General features: G+C 50.4%; 1 protein-coding gene across 1 annotated transcript in view; it reads left to right on the forward strand.

Moving 5' to 3' along the window:
* The first annotated feature begins 628 nt into the window (after positions 1-628).
* The window catches only part of FRMPD3 (FERM and PDZ domain containing 3), a 44,962-nt gene continuing 23,976 nt past the window's right edge, over positions 629-21,614 (forward strand). Inside the window, exons 1-7 of the mRNA XM_047764860.1 lie at positions 629-736; positions 4,751-4,882; positions 6,964-7,083; positions 12,518-12,654; positions 13,003-13,129; positions 16,538-16,627; positions 18,260-18,439. Of these exons, the coding sequence (XP_047620816.1) occupies positions 632-736; positions 4,751-4,882; positions 6,964-7,083; positions 12,518-12,654; positions 13,003-13,129; positions 16,538-16,627; positions 18,260-18,439 (891 nt within the window). The 5' untranslated portion in view covers positions 629-631. The remainder of the gene's footprint in view (positions 737-4,750; positions 4,883-6,963; positions 7,084-12,517; positions 12,655-13,002; positions 13,130-16,537; positions 16,628-18,259; positions 18,440-21,614) is intronic.

Here is a 21,614-nt window from a genome sequence, read left to right on the forward strand (position 1 = left end):
ACAGCTGTGGTGAAGGGCAACGCAGTGGCTTGGATTCGATCCCTGGCCCAGAAACGTCCATATGCCAAGGGTGTGGCTAAGACGGGGGAAAAAAAGAGAGGGTGGTGTGGGTACCTCCAAGACTCTGGAGAAGTAGGCAGGAGCCCGGTCAGAGAGGACCTAGGGGACCAGGTAGGAGGGAGAATGGCAGAGCAAAGGCCTGATGTGGAAGCAATCTCGATGTGCGAAGGGCCCAGTGGAAAGGAAAGCGGCCGTGGATGATAGGAGGTGAGAGCAGGTGAGTGAGGCGGGCCGCTAAGGCCTTCCATCAGCCCTCTGTGTTTGGTGGTTCCTGCGGGCCAAGCCCCACTCTGATCTGTGGAGCTTTGAGCCGCAGTGGACTCCACGTGTGCTGTGACATTGAATGAAGGGGGAGCTTTTGCTATGGCCCCGTGTGTTCTTGGAGGATTTGTTTCTGGTCTCCACGTAACATTATCATTGATCAATTCCTCCCTCTGTCTGTCTGTCCCTCCCTGCCTCTGGCTCCCTGTCCCCTTTTCTCTTTTCTCCTCCTTTCCTCGCCCCTCCTCTGGCTTCCCTCCTCCTTCTGTGTGAGCCCCTCTCCTGTCCTTTCCCTGCCTGTTCACAGAAAATGATGAAGAAAGAAGCTCTTCTCCTCATCCCCAACGTCCTGAAGGTTTTCTTAGAAAATGGACAGATCAAGTCGTTCACATTTGATGGCCGGACCACTGTTAAGGTATGCAGAGTCCCCTCTCCCGGGTCAGCTTTGTCCTCTCCAAGCGCGCACAGCTGCTGAGCCCCGGGGTCCTCTGAGTCTGCCCAGAGCCACTCGCTGCCAGAGCAAGGTGGCCTTGGCCTTTGAGCTCCTGCTGCTGGGAGCACCAGGTTGAAAAAGCATACACTCCGCAGTGACTGTGCTGGGGGACGGTTGTGTGCCCAGCTGGGTGTAGGACTGAAAAGTTGTGTGCGTGTGTATGTGTGTGTGTGTGCGCGCGCGCGCGCACGTGTGCACCTGTGCGCACGCATCTGCTTCCGAACTGCTCTGTGTTGCTGTTGCCCTACATCCTTCAGACTCGGCAGAGCTAAAGACTGTGACGATCATTAAACCATTTATAAAGCCAAAGTGATGTATATTGATACAATAACACCTACGCAAGTGTACACACAGAAATCAACAAACCATCTCTCGGGAGATTAGCTTATCCATGCCTTGCTTTTAAAATAACAACCAGATTTTAAGCACTGAACCAAGATTTGAAAAGTCCACCAACAGTCCCTTTGGCGATTCCTTTCACAGGAAGAGCAATTACTGAGCTCCGATTCTTAACAGCTCAGCCAGTAGTTACTCCCCTGAGGAGGAGGGGCGGTGGTACTATTAACCTCCAGGTTCGAGTCAGCTCTGGAACAGAAATATCGGCTCCTGCTTCTCCTGGATTCTCTCCAAAAAGAGAAGACCAGAGTTCCCGTTGTGGCTCAGTGGGTTAAGAACCTGACATAGTCTTCTTGGAAATCCTGTGAAATTAGATTGTTATGATCATTATACAACTACAGATGTGATAAATTCATTTGAGTAATAAAAAAATGAAAAAATAAATTTAAAAAACTGCAAAAAAAAAAAGAAAAAGAACCTGACATAGTCTTCTTGAGGATGCGGGTTCAATCCCTGGCCTCGCTCAGTGGGTTAAGGATCCGGCATTGCCTCAAGCCGTGGCGTGGGTGCAGATGTGGCTCGGATCCTCTGTTGCCATGGCTGTGGTGTAGACCTACACCTGCAGCTCCAATTCGACCCCTAGCCTGGGAACCTCCATATGTGGCAGGTGCCGCATTAAAAAAAAAAGAGAGAGGGAGAGAATACCATCCCCCAAATGAATGTTTCCATGCTATTAATGCTGCCCAGACTGCTGGGAAGTTACAGCGCCTGCCCAGAAAACCCACCTTGACCCACAGGTGTCCTGCTGGTACCCCTGCTGGGGCCAGGACAACCCTATAAAGATAGAAAGCCCTGGGCCAGGAAGCTTTCCCTAAGAGATCTTATCAGGTGCCCAGAATTGGCCTTGCCAGCTCTTCTCAGCCAGGGTCAGCACTGCCCCCTCCGAGTGTGGTTTTGGGGAATGTGTGAGGGTATTTGGGGTCATCCCTGTAGTCTGGCATTTAGTGTCTCCGGGTCAGAAATGCTAACTGTCCTGCAAGGAGCGGGACAATCCCTGAATGATGAAAAACTGTCCTGTCCCAAGTGTCAGTAGCGCCCGAGTTGTGAATCCCTGGGCCGTGTTCATTGAACCAAGGCCTTGGGCTTGAGTGGGGCCCCCAGGTGACCTGGGACCAAAACATAGTCCTGAGGTTGCCCCTGGATGGTGTCTTGCCTATGGAAGGCTTCCATCTGTGGGAGAGACATTGGAACTGGGCCCCCTGGGGGTGTCCAAGTGTCCCTCCTCCAGATGTGGGTGTCAGAATCCTCCTTTCTTGTTTTTTCTTTTCTTCTTCTTCTTCTGCATCCGTGGTGTGCAGAAGTTTCCGGGCCAGGGATCGAATCCACACCACAGCAGCGACCCAAGCCACAGCAGTGGCACTGCCAGGTCCTTAACCTGCTAGGCCACCAGGGAACTCCCAGAATCCCCCTTGGTGTTAATTGATGGGCCGCTCTGTCCACCGTAGCTCTGTCTCCACACCGGTGCATTTACTTCTCCCAGTTCACAGCATCTCCTCCACTGGGGCCTGCAGGTACCCTGCCGTCCAGGACAGCACTGTCCCCTGGCTTGTGATCTTACACGTAACTTGCAGGGAGAGTGCACTGGCTGTTCATTGGAACTTGGACAGGCTGCCAAGCCACTTGTCCCAGAGAGGTACTTGTCCCACAGGTACTGTGAATCGACAGCCTGGCACGGGGGCTGTTACACTTGTAACACCAGTTGGCAATCACCAGCTTGGCTATCCACAGTCCCAACACAGCCGAACTGCAAAAAAAAAAAAAAAAAAAACACCTCATTTGTCGCTGCCAGAACTCCAACAACACTGGCGCCTCTGTGACTACTTGGATAAAGAGATGCTCTCAAGTACCCACCAATTGCCAGCCTAACATTTGAATAGCTAAAGGGCTGTCGATGTTCACTGAGGGGCTTGTTTGGCAACTCTGGCTGGAAAGCAGCTTCGCATTCCCAAGCCTGCTTCTTGCCGGCCTTTGGGGGGTGAGGGGTGGGGCTGAGTGATGCCAACTCTACCAACGGACCCGCTGGAGGCTGGTGTATGCCGAAGTCACAGCAAATAGATGGCAGAAGTCTCAAAAGTGGCATGTGGGCAGCCCCCACGGATAGGTTTCCAGACACCCTAATATTCAAAGGAGGGCAGCAGAGCAGACGGAGCACAGAGGTAATCAGATTCGTGACTGTACACGAAACACGTGACATGGTTCCTCCGCCCAGACACATTTTTCAAGTTGTTAAATTGATCGTCTCGAAAAGCCAGCTACCGAGTTCCCATCATGGCTCAGCAGAAACAAATCTGACTAGGATCCATGAGGACACAGGTTCAATCCCTGGCTTTGCTCAGTGAGTTAAGGATCTGGCATTGCCATGAGCTGTCGTGTAGGTTGCAGACGCGGCTCGGATCCCGAGTTGCTGCGGTTGTGGTGTAGGCCGGGAGCTATAGCTCCGATTCGACCCCTAGCCTGGGATCCTCCATATGCTGCGGGTTCGGCACTTAAAAAAAAAAAAAAATGCCAGCTACACTCAGCAGTGAACATGATTGCCGGTAACTCCAGTCACTTGATTTAGATGATGAATCCCAAAGTTGTCTGCTTTTTAATCATGTAATTATGGGTTTGGCTTTTGTTAATTCCTATGGAAAGAGTTGCTGGACAAACCAGAGTGAACATTCTGACTTCTGTGAGAAGGTGAGGGCAGAGCCAGCACAGTGCCTGGCACTTAGTACGCACACAGGAGATAAATGTGTTGAATGGAAGGAAAGAGGTGGGGAGGGTCATAACCTTATTATTATTATTATTTTTTTTTTGGCCGCCCTGTGGCATATGGAGCTCCCGGGCCAGGGATCAGATCTGAGCTGTAGTTGCGACCTAAACCGCAGCTGCAGTTGTGACCTAAACCGAAGCTGCAGCAATGCCAGATCCTTAACCCACTGTGCCAGGCCAGGGATTAAACCTGTGTCCCAGCACCCCCAAGACACTGGTGATCCCATTGTGCCACAGCGGGAATGCCAATGACCTTCTTTTGGTCTGCCCAGCCAGCCCAAGTTCAGAAACCTCATCTCCAACCCCCTGCAACTTTGGTGTTCCCCAGGCCTCAACAGCACTTGTGGGTCACTCTCCTCTGCCTAGCCCACTTCCCCAGCCTCGGTTTTCTCCCCAGGACTATCTTTCTTTCTTTTTTTTTTTTCTTTTGTCTTTTTAGGGCCACGCCCTCAACACATGGAAGTTCCCAGGCTAGGGGTCGAATTGGAGCTGTAGCCGCCAGCCTATACCACAGCCACAGCAACTCTGGATCCAAGCCACATCTGCGACCTACACCACACCTCACGGCAACACCGGATCCTTAACCCACTGTGCAAGGCCAGGGATCAAACCTGCATCCTTATGGATACTAGTTGGGCTCATTACCACTGAGCCACGATGGGAACTTCTTCTTTTTTTTTTTTTTTTAATCTTTCTTGATGTTCAGTTGCCCTCCCCTATCTTGGGGACTTGGGTATCTTAAAGCTGGAATAGATCTCTCTCTCAAAGTTCTTCTATCTTCCATAGGATGTGATGGTGACATTACAGGACCGGCTTTCCCTGAGGTACATTGAGCACTTTGCTCTTGTCCTTGAGTACGCTGGACCAGAACAGAACCACAAGTTCCTGCTTCTCCAGGACAAGCAGCCCCTGGCTTATGTAAGTAACTCCTTTGTCCTGGCTCGATAGCTTTGCAGGTGGCCTCTAGTAGACCACCAGGTACTCTCTTTCTGGACATTTATTATATTGGGTTGAGCCAGCTCCCAAAAGTCACAGTTCTCAGTCAAGGTCTGTACAGCCCACCTGCAGAGGCCTTTTAAGAATGTCCCTTACGGGAGTTCCCATCGTGGCGCAGTGGTTAACGAATCCAACTAGGAACCATGAGGTTGCGGGTTCGGTCCCTGGCCTTGCTCAGTGGGTTAAGGATCCGGCGTTGCTGTGAGGTGTGGTGTAGGTCACAGATGTGGCTCAGATCCCACATTGCTGTGGCTCTGGCGTAGGCCAGCAGCAACAGCTCTGATTAGACCCCTAGCCTGGGAACTCCATATGCCACAGGAACGGCCCTCGAAAAGGCAAAAAGACAAAAAGACAACAAAAGACAACAAAAAATGTCCCTTATGACCCAAAGAAGGCATGAAGGTGATAAGTCATAGTGGTCACTAGTGGAGAAAGACTGGGGTGGTGATTCACTGCTAGACTTTTTCCGCCTCTGAGAGGAAACTTGACCTTCAGGTGATGGCTGTAATACAGGAGGGTCAGCGAGTGGAGTCTAGCAAGACCCTTGAGGCTAGGACATGTGTGGGCTGGGAATGGGGTGAGTCATGCCAAGAATGGACAGCAGGTCACCCGTGTCAACTTGCAAGGCAGAGCGGGAGAAAGTGTCTTAACTTCCTAGCCTTTGCCGTATGGAAACAGGCTGGGGAAATCCAGGATTGCTGGATAGTGTTTCACCAATGGTGAAGCACCAAGAAGAGCAAGGGAGGCAACCAGGACCAGTCCATATTCCCAGGGAAGGAGGGAAGGAGTTAAAGAGGGACAGTTGGGAAGAAATGTCCAATGGAAGCGAAACAAAAACTGAAATCAGGGAGTTCCTGTCGCAGCTCCACGGCAACGAATCCGACTAGTAACTATGAGGATGTGGGTTTGATCCCTGGCCTCGCTCAGTGGGTTAAGGATCCGGCGTTGCCGTGAGCTGTGGTGTAGGTCGCAGACATGGCTCGGATCTCTCACTGCTGCGGCTGTGGTGTAGGCCAGTGGCTGTAGCTCCAATTCGACCCCTAGCCTGGGAACTTCCATACACCACAGGTGCAGCCCTAAAAAAAAAAAAAAAAAAAGCTAAATCAGACACACACCAAAAACATGAAAGGATTTAGGAAAGAAGAACTCTCCAAGTTTAGCTCCCAGCCAAATGCAGTCGAGACTTCCAGGTTCCCATCTGTAAAGGAAAAGTTATGGGTGACCTGCCTGGAGGGAGGCCTATGTGCGTCCCTACCCCTCAAAAGGCCTTTTGCATCCAATTGGTCTCCTGTTCCAAATGGGATTTTAAGCATTTTTATCGCTAAAAAATCTCAAACATCCACCAAAGTAGAAGGACTCGGATAATGAAGCCTCATTACCCATCCCAGCTTCGGCAGTTGCTGGTATATTGCCAACTTGTTTCAGCCATACCTCCAAATGAGATTTTTCAGTCTTTGATTTGGTTTCTCATCAGTAACTTCCTGTGATTGAGGGCTGAGCCCTTCTGCCAGGTAAAGGCATTGGCTCCACAGCAAAAAAAGTCAGAGAAGTTCCCAGGAGCCTTTTCTTCCTACCTTGTGTCTTGGGCCTTAGATTGTTGATAAAGGCTAAGTCATGAATAAGTGATTCAGAAATTCTAGTCACTTTTGGAAGTTCCTGTGTGGGGCAGCCAGTTAAGGATCCGGTATTGCCGCAGCCATGGCCCAGGTTACAATTGCAACTCGGGTTTGATCCCTGGCCCGGGAACTTCTGCATGCTGTGGGTGCAGCCAAAACAAAAACAAAATCAAAAGAAAGAAAGAAAGACAATTCGAGTCCCTTTGGGTCAGAAGGACAGACCATCACTTTCCCCAAGGGCAATTAGAATTGGCCATGTCGGAAGCCAGAGCAGGAAACAGCACCCAGCTCTGCCCCAAGCCCTGCCGTCAAGCTCCCCAGCTGGCTCCCGCCATGCCAGCCATTGATCCCCGCTTTTTCCTCCCGCTTCTCATCCTCGCAACTCAGGTAGTGCAGCGGACACACTATCAAGGAATGAAATGCCTCTTCCGGATAAGCTTCTTTCCCAAAGACCCCGTGGAGCTGCTACGTCGGGATCCTGCTGCTTTCGAGTACCTGTACATCCAGGTAGAGTCTGGCTTGGGAATACACAGACAGACAGACCAATGGACAAACAAGCAGGCAGGCTGTTCTGCCCTCACAGTGAAGTCGCTATGTAAGTTTTTCCAACCTATAGGGAGCTCTGAGGGCTCTTTTCCTATTCTCCTTGTAAGCCATGGTCAAGTTGGTTGGCCTGGTGACCTGAGCCGGTTGTGGCTCAAAATCCTGTCTGTTTGTCTAGACGGATCTCATCAGTTTTCAGCAGCAAATAACCCCAGTAACTCTGGCATCATGAGATTCCCCCAGTTGACTTGGGATAACAGGAGGTCCCAGTCTCCAATCCGTAGCGCCAGGAGGAGACGATTCCCAACTCAGTTCACCCAGAAACACTTGCTAAGCGCTTTCTCTGGGCCAGGCCCTGTGCTAGGTGCTGGCAATCACGTTGAGCACAGAACCGTCTCACATCGCTAGAGCTCGTAGACAGATAAGTGTGCAAATAAATACAGGACAGTGTGACAGGCACTAGGAGCCTGGCAGGGTGCAATGTCAGAATGGGCACTCAGCAAGCAATTTACCAACTCTCCAACGGGCACAGTGCAGGCTACACGGAGGAGGTGATATATACATACTTTTAGCCTGGAAGGATGATGGACATTTGCTGTGGGCAGAAGTGGAGTAGAGGGGGCACTTTCTCGGCAAAGGGACTGACTTGCATCTACAAAGACTTGGTGGCCCAAAATGGCGCGGCACAATAAGAGACCTGTGAGCAACGTCTTGTGGCTGGAGGGCAGAATGTGAGATGAGAAGCAGTAAGAAATGATGTGGGAGAGACAGGAAGCAGGTGGTGAAGGGCTTGGTAGATCCACCAAGCACAAGCGTTAAAATGATATAAGCCAGGAGTTCCCACTGGAGCTCAGCAGTAATGAACCTGACGAGTATCCATAAGTATGCAGGTTCGATCCCTGGCCTTGATCAGTGGGTGAAGGATCCGGCATTGCCGTGAGCTTCAGCGTATCTGCTGCAGACGCGGCTCAGATCCTACGTTGCTGGAGCTATAGGGTAAGCCAGCAGCTGCAGCTCTGATACGACCCCTAGCCTGGGAACTTCCATATGCCGCGGGTGCGGCCCTAAAAAAAAAAAAAAAAAATACAAAAATAAATAAAATTATTTAAGCTAGGCAGTGGTTCTAAAGTGTGGTTCCCTACACCAGCAACATCAGCATCAACCGGGGAACTTAATGAGAGATGCAAATTACTGGGCCCGAGTTCAGTCCCACTGAACCCAACCTCTGGGAGTGGGGCCAGGCAATTTGTGTTTTAACAAACCTTCCAGGTGGCTTCTCATGCCCCCCCCCCTCGTGATTGGGAACCACTGCTTTAGGGCAGTGGGTCTCAACCCTAGCCACACACTTAGAATTATCTGGGAAGCTTTGAAAACAATGTCCTGCTCCACCCAAGACCAAATAAATCAAAATCTGTGGGAGTAGGGTGTAAGCATTGTTATTTTTTAAAATTCCTCAGGTGATTCTAATGCACAGCCTAGGTAAAGAAATTCTGCTGTCAGGTCGGGGGCACAGAAAGGTTGAAAGGCACATAGCGTGGTCAGAGGAGCAATTTCAAAAATGTTTCCATAGTGCTAAGGAAATACATCAGCTAGGGAGCTATGGCAGTTATCCAGAGCAGAAATGCTGTGGGCCAGAACCAAGGCAGTGATGGCAGGGGTGGGGTGAGATTCAAGAGATATCTAAAAGGTTGCTCTGAGTGTCTTGAAGAGGGGGTATCATCCTACAAGTTAGGGAACCCGGGGTGGCGTGGGTTTGGGGGAAAAAGGAGTTCACTTTGGGATATGGTATGTTTTAGGTGCCCGTGGGGCAGACAGAGTGCTTGATAAGAGGGGAAGAAAAACCTCAAAACTCATCTCGGATGGTGATACCTGGAGATGTGTGATGGGACATCACGGTGGTCCTTTCTGCCCCTTCTCAAATAGCCTTGGGCTCCTTTACCAGCGCGCCAGGGGGCATTGGGTTGCGGTTCCTCTAGGAGTTGTATAAGTTTACTTCTCGTTTTGTTGGCCTTACATGTCTTCATCCAAGCTTCTGGGGATCATCTTGGTTCAGATATTTTGGAATTTGGTGACAAATCCTTGCCCACCCTCTCTCTCCCCTTTATAACAATATGGATTTCAACCGCCTTCCTTCTTTTACGGCTAAACAGTCTTACTGAGGTCTGACATAACCAACAGCACATATTTAAAATGACAATTTGATGCGTGTAGACATATGTTTATATCCATGAAACCATCTCTATGATCAAGACGTGGTACACATCCAACGCCCCCCCCAAAGTCTCCTTTGGCTCCTTTGTAATTTGTACCCCCATTCCCAGGCAACCAACCACTGGTCTGCTTTCTGTCACTATAGGTTAGTTTGCATTTTCTAGAGTTTTATATAAATGAAATCATACAGTCTGAACACTTTTTTTTTTTTTTTGTCTTTTCAGGGCCGCACCCGTGGCATATGGTGGTTCCCAGGCTAAGGGTCAAATCAGAGCTACAGCTGCCGGCCTACACCACAGCCACAGCAACGCAGGATCCAAGCTATGTCTGTGACCTACATCACAGCTCATGGAAGCGCCGGATCCTTAACCCACTGAGCGAGGCCAGGGATCGAACCCGCAACCTCATGGTTCCTAGTCGGATTCATTTCCACTGTGCCACGATGGGAACTCCTGAACACTTATTTTGATCTGGCTTCTTTCACTCAGCGTAGTGATTTTGAGATCCACCCATGCTGCTGCAAGTATCAGTAGCTCATTCTTTTTTATTGTTAAGTACTATGCCATGGTCTAGATGCACAAAAATTGTTTATCAGTTCACCTGCTGATGGCCATTTGGGTGGTTTCCAGGTTTGGGCTACTACGAATAAAGCGTCTGTGAGCCTTCGTGTACAAGTCTTTGTATGACATATGCTTTCTTTGCTCTTGGGTAAATACCTAAGAAGGGAATGGCTCGATCGTATGGTAGATTTAGCTTTCTTTAATTTCTTGAGGAAGCTCCAATACTATTTTCCAAGGTGGCTGTACCATTTTATATTCACACCAGCCACGTGTTCCGGAGTCCTCATTCCTCCACATCCTCATCAGCACTTGGTGTTGGGATTATTCCTTTAGTTTCAGTCATTCCAGTAGCGTGCAAGTGCTATCTCATTGTGGTTTTCCCCGATGACCAAGGATGTGGAACACCTTTTCACGTGCCACGGTGTCATCCTGCATCTTTTTTCGGCAAAGTGTGTGTTCAAATCTCTTGCCCATTTTTTTCTGTTGGGGTTGTTTGTTGACTTATTATTGAGATTTGAGAGTTATGTATGCATTCTGGATACAGATAGTTTGTTGGCTATGTTATTTGTGAGTTATTTTCTCCCACTCTCTGGCTTGTCTTTTCAGTCTCTAAACAGTATCTTTCATAGAGCAAAAGTTTGAATTTTTATGGAGTCCCGCTTGTCCCTTTGTTCTCTTATGGATTGCGCTTATGGTGTTATATCTAAGAAGTCTTTGTCGAGTTCAAGGTCACAAAAATTTTGCTCTTTTTTTTTTTTTCTCCTAGAAGTGTTATTATTTTAAGTTCTGCATTTAGGTCTGTAATCCATTTTGAGGGAAAGTTTGTATGTGTTACAAGCTACTGATCAAAGTTCTTTTTTTCCCCATATGACTATCCAATTATTCCAGCACCACTGATTGAAAAGACCATCCTTTCTCTCCTTTTGTGTCTGTGTATGTGTGGGTCATTTCTGAACTCTATTCTAATCCATTGATCTGCTAGTCTATCTTCATGTCAATATCACACTCTTTTGATTACTGAAGCTTTATAATAAGTCTTAAAATCAGGTGGTGTTCATCCTCCAACTTTGTTCTTTTTCAAAGTTGCTTTGGCCATTCTAGGTCCTTTTGCATTTCCATGTGAATTTTAGAATTAGCTGGTTAATTTCTACCAAAACCTTGCTGTGATTTTGATGGATTGGTGTGGAATCTATACTTCAGTTTGGGGAGAATTGACATCTTAGTGATATTTTTTCCAACCCATGAACACAGTCTATTTCTATATCTATTTAGGTCTTCTCTAATTTTTCTCAGCAGTGTTTTCTATTTTTCAGTGTACAGGTGTTTGACATGTTTTGACAGAAAAATGAAATATCCTTAATTATTTCATTTTTTGGATGCTGCTGTAAATGGTTTTGATTTTTAATTTTAATTTCTGGTTGCTGCAAGCTTGTCAAAATGTAATTGGTTTTGTGTATTGATGTTATATCCTGCAACCCTGCTAACTCATTAGTTCTAGTAGTTTCTTCTTCTTCTTTTTTTTTTTTTTTTTTTTTGTAGATTCCTTTGGATTTTCTACATAGGTGATCATTGATGAAGCACTCCTTTTCCACTTTCTCCTGTGTTGTAATGATACCACTGTAGCTCTCTAGTCTCTTAGCTCATCCTGGTTCCACCTCAACACAACGGGCAGCTGGTCTAACCAAGGCTGAATCCTTCATAGCTGGGATTCTGACCTTCAGGGTTCAGGGTTCATACATTTGGCCAGTAGTTCCAGAAGACCCCTTTTAGGAAGGCTTAGGGAAGACTGACTCATCACTGCTTTTGACCTCCAGACCCCAGGGAATAGAATCTCTGTCCCATCTCTACAATCCATCTCTCACTCTGGGCCTCTGGGCCAGAGCCCTATAGAGAGCTCCCAATGCCTTTCTTCCTTTGACCCCATCTGAGATGGTAGGGGAACCTCAGATGGTTGAGGGGCCGGGAGGGCAGTAAGTATAGGCCCCAGAGAAAAAGCAGGAGGGTCTCTTACAAGATGAAGAAAGAAAAGGAGTGGTGCCACATCGCACTTTTGCAGCACCCCAGATGTTCTGCCCATTTGTGCCTTGCCATTGTGGGTACCGGTCACTGAGAAGAAGTCTGTCCAGGGAGGTTTCATTATGGCTCAGTGGGTTAAGAACCTGACATAGGAATTCCCATTGTGATGCAGTGGAAACGAATCCGACTAGTATCCATGAGGACGTGGGTTCGATCCCTGGCCTCGCTCAGTGGGTTAAGGATCTGGCATTGCGGCAAGATGTGGTGTAGCTTGCAGACAAGGCTCAGATCCCGTGTGGCTGTGGCTGTGGCTGGCAGCTGTAGCTCCGATTTGCCTCCTAGCCTGGGACCTCCATATGCTGCACCTGTGGCCCTAAGAAAAAAAAAAAAAAAGAAGAAGACTGTCCAATATCTGCTGAAGGAAGCAAATAGTGCCTCTGAGACCCAAGGTTCCTCTGCTACCTCTTCCCAAGGACAGATCCTTCCTCTTCCCCTTGATCTAGGATGCTTCCCGACACCCCGATTCTTTTCTGGGATGTAAGAGAGGCCCTCAGGAGGTGGGGAGGGAACATCTCCTTTAACTGATGGGTTTGGACTGCCCTCTCTCACAGAGTCGGAACGATGTCATCCGAGAACGCTTTGGAATGGACCCCAAGCCGGAGATGCTTTTGGGCCTCGCTGCCCTCCACATCTATATCACGGTCTCAGCCACTCGACCTAGTCAGAAGATCTCGCTCAAGAATGTGGAGTGAGTTGTGCCAGGGCCCTTCCAGATGGGGGCAGATAGCTGTGTAGGGAGAAGGTGCAGCGGTTGAGCTGGGCTCTGCTTTTTAGGAAGGTAGGCCTGGGATGGGAATGAGACCTGGAATTCCTCACACCTACACCATGACGCCCTGAAACTACAGCTTCTCCTGGGAAACTGCGGCCAGTGTTCCCTGCCTGCCTCCAGCCCTCCCTCTCTCTCTCTCTCTCTCTCTTTCTGCTAATCTCCCTTCCTTCATCTCTGTCTCTCAGATTCCATCAGTTTCTGTCTCACCATCTTCCTTTCCCTGTCTCACTCCATCTCTCTAATGTCTTGCTTTTCTTCTGCTTTTAGGAAGGAGTGGGGCCTGGAACCCTTTCTGCCCCCCTCCCTCCTACAGGGCATCAAAGAGAAGAACCTCCGGAAATCTCTCTCTCAGCAGCTGAAGGCCCACCAAACACATCCTTCCAGCGGCACCAAGGTATCCAGAGTTGGCTTCTGGGCACCCGGCTTGGGGACTAGTAGCCCCGGGAGATCCCTGAGTGGTCTTCTGGGGGAACCTCCCCACTTTTTTTGTTGACTTGGGAACACATCCAGCTTGGCCAGATAGAGGGGGCTGTTGTGAAGAGGTGTTTCCCAAGCCCAAGCCTCCCACAGGGACAGCTCAGTGGCAAGTCACTGGGAGAGCCCAGGGTTCTCAAAGCAAAGGGGCCAAGAGGCAGGAGGAGAAAATGCTTGGATCGTTTCACCCATTTAGTCAGTGCTGGTTGAGCACCTGCCAGGTGGACTACCCCAGACCCTGGGAGACATGTTTCCCATGGAAATGACTGCTCTGTCCCTCATTAGCTTTCTAACTCGGCAGTCCTGGTCCAGGGAATTCTGGGAGAGAAAAGCCCAGCCTGATGGGATAAAGGTCTGATCTAGAGAGTGGGTGGCATGTGGAGGGCTCAGGTCACCACTGTGCTCTCCTGCACCTTCTCGGGTGCCCTCTGAGGGACCCCCGCCCCCACTCCCTGCTTCTCCAGCGCCTAGGCCCCTTCTCAGGTTTGTACGGCTCAGTCAGCTGGCCTAGAGCCAGGTGGGTGGTGACAGGTGCTAGAATCCGCATGCAGGTGGAGACACTAGACACAGTTGCCCCCAGATATCCAGATATTCCAGATCCCCCCGCCCATTACCAACTAGCTTCTCTTTTAAAATGCAAATCCGCCCCCCCAAGTAAAGCCATTCCTACCTAGATGTGCATATTTAATCAGAGGGTTTTCTTGCCAGTGGAGAGCTTCAGTGCTCCCAACCAGCATCTCAGCAAATATTTTTTCCAGCCCACCCCCCAGCACCCCCACTCCACCCCAGCAGTTGGGCTGGAGATACAAAGATGAAGAAGGCCAGGTCTCTGCCCTTGAGTCAGGCACAGGCTGGTGGGGAAGCGAGAGGCAGTCCCAACATTGTGCCACCTGGTGCAGGTGCCCTGGAAGCACAGAGGAGGAACAGCCTGTACCAGCCCGAAGGAGATGGAAAAGGCCAGGAATTGGTGCAATGGATGCCAGATTTGGGTCTTTTTTTTTTTTTTTTTATGTCTTTTCAGGGTCGCACCCGTGGCATATGGAGATTCCCAGGCGAGGGGTCCAATCAGAGCTGTTGCTGCTGGCCACGGCCACAGCCATGGCGATGAAGGATCCAAGCTGCATCTGCCACCTACACCACAGCTCACAGCAACACCAAACCCTTGACCCATGAGTGAGGCCAGGGATTGAACCTGCATCCTCATGGACACTAGTCAGATCCGTTTCCTTTGAGCCGCAACGGGAACTCCAACCAGCGTTGGGTCTCATAGGACAGATAGGAGATTGTCTCAATGCGATAAAGGGAGGAAGACTTTTCCAGGCAGGGGCATCCAAGTGGTTCAGCGTATGCCAGGGCAAAGGGTTCAAGGAACCTGCCTGGGTGGGATGGGGGCAGAAGAGGAGGCAGAGGAGTTGGCAGGAAGCTGTTCCTGGAGGGCCCTGTGTGCCGTGGAAAGGCGATTCTGCTTCATCCCATAGGCAGCACGGAGCCATTGAAGGATTCAAGCAGGCAGCTGACACGATTGTGTTTTAGGCTGCTCCCTCTAACAGCAGGGTGGCAGGGTGGCCAGCAAGGAGTGTTCGTAGTAAAGGTGACCTGGCTGTCACCCTGAAGCAAGTGGGGGATATGGAGGCAGGAACCATGGGGCTAGAGAAGAGGGATGGGTAGGGTGGAGAGGGAATCAAGATGACTTGGTGTGGGAGTTCCCGTTGTCGCTCAGCAGGTTACGAACCCAACTAGTATCCATGAGGATGCGGGTTTGATTCCTGGCCTTGCTCAGTGGGTTAAGGATCCAGCATTGCCACAAGCTGCGGTGTAGGTTGCAGATGTGGCTCGGATCTGGCGTTGTTATGGCTGTGGTGCAGCTCCGATTCAACCCCTAGCCTGGGAACTTCTAGCCCTAAAAAAGCAACAAAGATGACTTGGTGACCAGCGGCCCTCAGATGAGAAGCTGAGGGAGGGGTCCAGTGTGACTCGCAGGTTTCTGGCTCAAGAGCCCAGGGGATGCCTGTAGCACCAATGGAGACATTTCCCTGAAAGAATGCCAGAGGAAGGGCAGGCCTGGGTCTTAGGGGTGCTCAGGATTAGAGGTATTGAATGGGACCCCCCAGTCTGTTGGGAATGGCCAGTATAGTGACCATCAGGAATCTCAGGAGAGAAGGTACAGATGTTGTGGGGTGTCTGGGTTGGGGAAAGGCATTGAAATTAACCCAAGAACAAAATGAATAAGCTGGATTCTTCAGGAATGAGGATCGGGAGGTAAGAGAAGGGTTTAGAAAGGGGAGTTCCCGTCGTGGCACAGCGGAAACCAATCCGACTAGGAAGCACGAGGTTGCGGGTTCGATCCCTGGCCTCGCTCAGTGGGTTAAGGATCTGGCATTGCCGTGAGCTGTGGTGTAGGTCACAGACATGGCTTGGATCTGGCGTGGCTGTGGCTGTGGTATCGGCCCGCAGCTGTAGCTCTGATTCAACTCCTAGCCTGGGAACCTCCATATGCTGCGGGAGCGGCCCAAGAAATGGCAAAAAGACAAAAAAAAAAAAAGGGAGATGAGGGAGTTCCTATTGTGGCTCAGAGAGTTAAGAACCCGACTAGGAGTTCCCGTCGTGGCGCAGTGGTTAACGAATCCGACTAGGAACCATGAGGTTGCAGGTTCGATCCCTGCCCTTGCTCAGTGGGTTAAGGATCTGGCGTTGCTGTGAGCTGTGGTGTAGGTTGCAGACGCGGCTCGGATCCCTCGTTGCTGTGGCTCTGGCGTAGGCCGGTGGCTACGGCTCTAATTCGACCCCTAGCCTGGGAACCTCGGCTCTAATTCGACCCCTAGCCTGGGAACCTCCATATGCCGTGGGAGCAACCCAAGAAATGGCAAAAAGACAAAAAAAAAAAAAGAAAAAAAAAGAACCCGACTAGGACCCATGAGGATGTGGGTTCGATCCTTGGCTTTGCTCAGTGGGTTAAGGATCTGGCGTTGCATGGAGCTGTGGTGTAGGTCGCAAATGCGGCTCCAATCTGGCGTGGCTGTGGCTGTGGTGTCGGCCCGAAGCTGCAGCTCTGATTCAACTCCTAGCCTGGGAACCTCCGCATCCCGCGGGTGTGGCCTGAAAAAGTAAAAAAGGGGTGGGGGATGGGATGCTAGAGTCTGGCCAGAGCTGTCCAAACTGGAACCTTCCTGCAGTTTTCCCCAGGGGGCGCTCGCACTCCCACCGTAGGCTTGCTAACTCGTCGGACTGGTGCCTGCGCTAAGCTGTTGACCCTCCTTCCTGTGAATGCAGGTTTGTCTTTCGTGTGCACCTCATGTCTCTCATATTTCTGGGTGGGTTGTTTCCACAGGGCTCTGCAATTCAGGCCAAACTCCAGTATCTTCGAATTCTGAATGAACTTCCGACGTTCACGGGCGTTTTGTTCAACACTGTGGGCCTGGTCAGTGAGGGCAGGGAGGGGACGGGAGCCCTTGGGTGGGTGCTTCTCCTTAGTTGGGGGGACTCCATTAGATCTCTGGGGTGGCATTTTCTGTCAGCAAATAGTTCCTCTTCCTCCTTCTTCTCCCTCTGCCTTCCTGTGGTGCTCTGGTAGAATGGTTAAAGTAAGAAGCAATATTTGTTTTCACTGTCCCTCCAGGGCTCTTTGGTGCCTCCTTTCCTCAATTTCAGGGGTCAGCAAACTTCTTCCATAAAATGCCAGAGAAGTGAATAGTTTAGGCTTGGCAGGCAGGCCCTGAAGGCCCCTGTCGCAACTACTCAGCTCTGCCACTGCAGGCGCGGACAATGCCTAAACAAATGAGCCTGGCCGTATTCCAACAGCTCTTTATTTCAGGACCCTGAAATTTGAATTTCATGTGATTGTCATGTGCCATAAAACATGGTTCTTCTGAATTTTTTCCAACCATTGAAAAATGGACCAAACCATTCTTCGTTCGTGGGCAGAGGCCTGGATTTGGCCCGGGGGCCAGAGTTTGCCAATCGTTTCATTGCTCTTACTCATTCATACTCCCTCAGTCCCCGCCCCAGACTTCCCCTTTGCCTGCCTGGAGCCTTCACTAGATCCCCACTCATCTCAGGTGGGGCACAGTGGTCCCTCCAACCAAGACTGTGACCCAGGCTAGTTTACCCCCGTGAGCCGCAGGGAAAGGGAATTCAAAGTACCTTGCTGACTGCATCCAGGTGCTTGTCATGCGCTGGGGAACACGCTGTCATGCTCGCGGGTGCATTGATGGAAAGCCGCGTATCGAGGTGTCCAGAGCAGATGGAAGGGGTTCCTCGGGGTGATGCTAATGCCACGGAAGGGGCCGGCAGAGGGCTCAGGCTTGATGGCACCAAGGAGCCTGTTGGGACCCCTTAAGGGCATCCAACCCATCGGGCACAGAGGTGGCCCTTTCCATACTGGGATTTTAGAATCACTGAAAGCCCGCTGCTGAAAGTTTTGTCGATCATTCCTCTGGGGTAAGACTGCTGGGGTGCCTGTGGAAGGGCAAATATCTTCGTGAAGAGGGAACACCCCCCCCCGGCCCCCGCCAGCCATGAGGCCAATATTTAACACCTTAGGCAGGGTTACATTTTCGCTTTAGCTTTGAGCACCAGGTGAGAAGTGCAAATTTGAGTGGCTGCTGGGGGGGGGGGGGGTAAAGACCAAACACAGGATGCCACCTGTTCAGACAGAGCCCCCAGTCGGGGGCCTTGAGTGGCTCTTGGCAACAAATGGGAAATCCCAGGAGCTCGGTAGGATGAGGGTGCCCTGAAAGCACCTAAACACACCTCACTTAGTTGACGATTTTGCTAGAACCAGCCCTCCTGCTGCCCGCTTCACGCTCCCTGCTACTAAGGCTTCTGTGTCCATTTAGACTGATGAGTCGAGGCCCTGTCTTGGGAGCAGGGACGTTCCCAGACCATTTTCCCCTCGAGGTTGTCCTCCTGCCCTGGCACTGAGCTCCAGATGTTTTGAGACCTCCCAGCAGAACGGGTCCAATGCCTGTTTTCTATCTCCTCCTCCTGCCTCCTCACCTCGCTTCCTCTGCCCGTCCTTCTGGGAATGCTGCCCGCCACACGGGGACACCAGGATGAGAAGCAGTCGGCCACCACCCTCCTGGTGGGACCCCGTCACGGCATCAGCCATGTTATTGACCTCAAAACCAACCTCACCACTGTGCTGTCCGAGTTCAGCAAGATCAGCAAGATCCAGCTGTTCCGGGAGAACCAGGGCGTGGCCCGGGTGGAGACCAGCATCATGGATGCCAAGGTAAGCCTGCCATTGAGGGGCTGCTTCTTCCCAGGAACAGGCCTGGGGAACAAAAACAGAAGGTAACTTGAGAAAGAGAATTTGAGCCTGTTGGGTAGGATTCAGTGATTCTGAAGTGGTTCAGACACTGGGCCTTGGGGGCTCATCTTTCCATTCTCAACCTTCTGGGACCCGTCTTGACCCCAGATTAAGGTCAGCCCATGCTAGGGAAGGCTGGGAAGTGTCCGATCAACCTGTGAGAGATCTTCAGCACAGGACAGGGGGGGCTTGAGGAACTTGGAGCTACCCCCAGGCCATCGCTTCCCAATCATTCTCGTGTCATAGCATGCACAGAAGATCACATTAGGAGTTCCCATCATGGCTCAGTGGAAATGAATCTGACTAGCATCCCTGAGGATGCAGGTTCAATACCTGGCCTCGCTCACTGGGTTAAGGATCTGGCGTTGCCGTGAGCTGTGGTGCGGGTCACAGACGCAGCTTGTATCTGACGTTGATGTGGCTGTATTGTAAGCCGGTGGCTGCAGCTCCAATTGGATCCCGAGCCTGGGAACCTCCATATGCCATGGGTGCGGCCCTAAAAAGACTGAAAGAAAAAAAATCACATTAGTGGAGGAGTTCCAGCTGTGGCACAGCTGTGGCTTAGGTCACAACTGCATCTCAGATCTGCTCCCTGATCTGGGAACTCCATATGCCGCAGGGCGGCCAAAAACCAAAAACCAAAAAAAAAAAAAAAAGAAAATCACATTCATGGAGTTCCCCGGTGGCCTAGCGATTAAGGGCTTAATTGTCACTTCCGTGGTGCGGGTTCAATCCCTGTCCTGGGAACCTCCCCATGCCATGGGTGTGGCCAAAAAAAAAAAAAAAGAATAAAACCACATTCACCTGGGACACTGGTAAGTGGGCCAGCCCCGGAGACTGTGGCCACCCCAGGGCCCACTTGGCTGCCCCAGAGGCTAAAGTGACATGGGCGCCTCAGTTGGGGAGGCCTGCCACAGGCACACACACATTTGGATTCATGGAGGAGGGGGTGTCTGAGTACGTGGTCAACAACAAGGGGCCCTGGGGCGACCGAACAAGAAGAGCCTTGTCCCCAGTTCACCTTTCGGTGTCCAGCCCTTCTAGAATCTTAGAACCTTTGCTCATAGATCAGCTCCTTCAGACTGGTAAGCAGCTGTCGCCTGGGCAGAATCTGGCAGCAGTGGTCATCCGCCCCCTCCACGGCTCTCCTGTTTGAACACCCAGTGACCAGTGTGGGCAGGGGGCAGGCCTGCCTGCCAACTGGCGGAAGCTGTGAGAGGAGGTGCAAGTTTCCTTTCTTAAAGGATTTCCCAGGGGGAGATATTGTTAGCAGATTAAGAGGTGGAATGTTTGCTGTTTCTAAAAGAGCAAATTATTTATTTTTGTCTTTGTGAAACCCAGAAAACTTGAATATGTTCATCTTGCCACCCATGATTCACAGGCTTGCCATTGGTTCAGCAACATGCCTGGAGCTGAAATTTAATTGGCTCGTGGCCACTGCCTCAACCAATGATCGCTGCCTTCCTCAGATGTTGCTGGGTAAAAAGCCAAGCAGACAAGTAGGGAATGGGGGAGAGGAAAGACAAGACACGCAGGGGAGACATAAAAAGGGTTGAAATGGAGAAACAGCTTCTCAACTGAGTCTTATGTTCTACAAATAATTCTCAACCTTAGATACAGAATAGAATTTCCTTGAGAGCTTTTTTTTTTTTTTTTGTCTTTTTGCCTTTTCTAGGGCCAAATTCTCAGCATATGGAGGTTCCCAGGCTAGGGGTCTAGTCGGAGTTATAGCCGCCGGCCTACACCACAGCCACAGCAACAACACAGGATCCCAGCCATGTCTGTGAGCTACACCACAGCTCACGGCCATGCCAGCTCCTTAACTCACTGATCGAGGCTAGGGATTGAACCCACAACCTCATGGTTCCTAGTCGGATTCATTAACCACTGAGCCATGACAGGAACTCCGAGAGCTTTTAAAAAATACAGATGACTGGACCCCACGCCCAGAGATTATGATTTAATTGGTCAGGGCGCAGGCTGAGCATCAGGATTTATTTCTTTTTCAGTTCTGAAGTTGATTCTGTAGGACAGCCAGGTTTGAGAACCACCTGACCTCTAGGTCCAAAATTCTGGGAGGAACCAGTCCGAGCAGGGTCGGTGGGTGCTGCCTGAGTGAAGAACATTTTTCTCATTTCTAGGAGTGATCTGGCCACAGTTCTGGGCATGAATGCTGCCCGGGAGGGGACACACTCCTACTGGGGAGACTAGACTGACAAAGAAAGGCTTATGACCTGCCTTAGTAAAACCACATCAGAACATGTATGGAGTTCTGGAATCAGACAGACCTGGTTCAAATCCCAGCTCTCAGGAGTTTCCGTTGTGGCCCAGCAGTAATGAACCTGGCTAGTATCCATGAGGATGAGGGTTCAATCCCTGGCCTTGCTCAGTGGATCAAGGATCCGGCATTGCTGTGAGCTGTGGTGTAGGTTACAGATGCAGCTCAGATCCTAAGGTGCTGTGGCTGTGCCATAGGCTGGCAGCTACAGCTCTGATTCGACCCCTAGCCTGGGAACATCCATATGTCTTTTTTAGCAGCCCTGAAAAGACAAAAAAAAAAAAAAAAATCCAGCTCTCCCATTTCCTGGCTGTGTGGCCTTGAAAAAGTGTCTTAACCTCTCTGAACACTGAGTTCCTCAACTGCAAAATGAAGTGCCTATCTCCAAAAGTTCTCATTCAGGATTCAATGAGAAAATGTGGGTAAAATGTCTTAGGACACTGCCTGACACAGAGTATGTACTCAGCAAACATGATCTGTTATTTTTGCCAAAACAAAACAATGAAGAAAGATTCACGAGACATGAATTTTGTAGATAAATGTGGTATGGAACCCGGAACAAAATAAAAGGAAGGGGTTAACCAGACAGAACTAGCTTCCCACAAGAGAGTGTTTTAAGCTGGGTCTTGAAGTGATGGGCATGGATTAGCAGTGAGAAGTGGGATGTGTTCACAGGCAGAGAGCAAGCACACAATAAGCAACCGATGTGTGCAGGTCGATAAGCATAGTTGCTTGGCTGGAGAGGAGAATAATGAGAAAAATAGATTGGAGAGAGATTGGAAGTGGGCAGAACAAGCCGGGGAAAAGCTCCGAAGGCCA

The sequence above is a fragment of the Phacochoerus africanus genome, chromosome X (genome assembly GCF_016906955.1).
Source record: "Phacochoerus africanus isolate WHEZ1 chromosome X, ROS_Pafr_v1, whole genome shotgun sequence".
Taxonomy (NCBI): domain Eukaryota; kingdom Metazoa; phylum Chordata; class Mammalia; order Artiodactyla; family Suidae; genus Phacochoerus; species Phacochoerus africanus.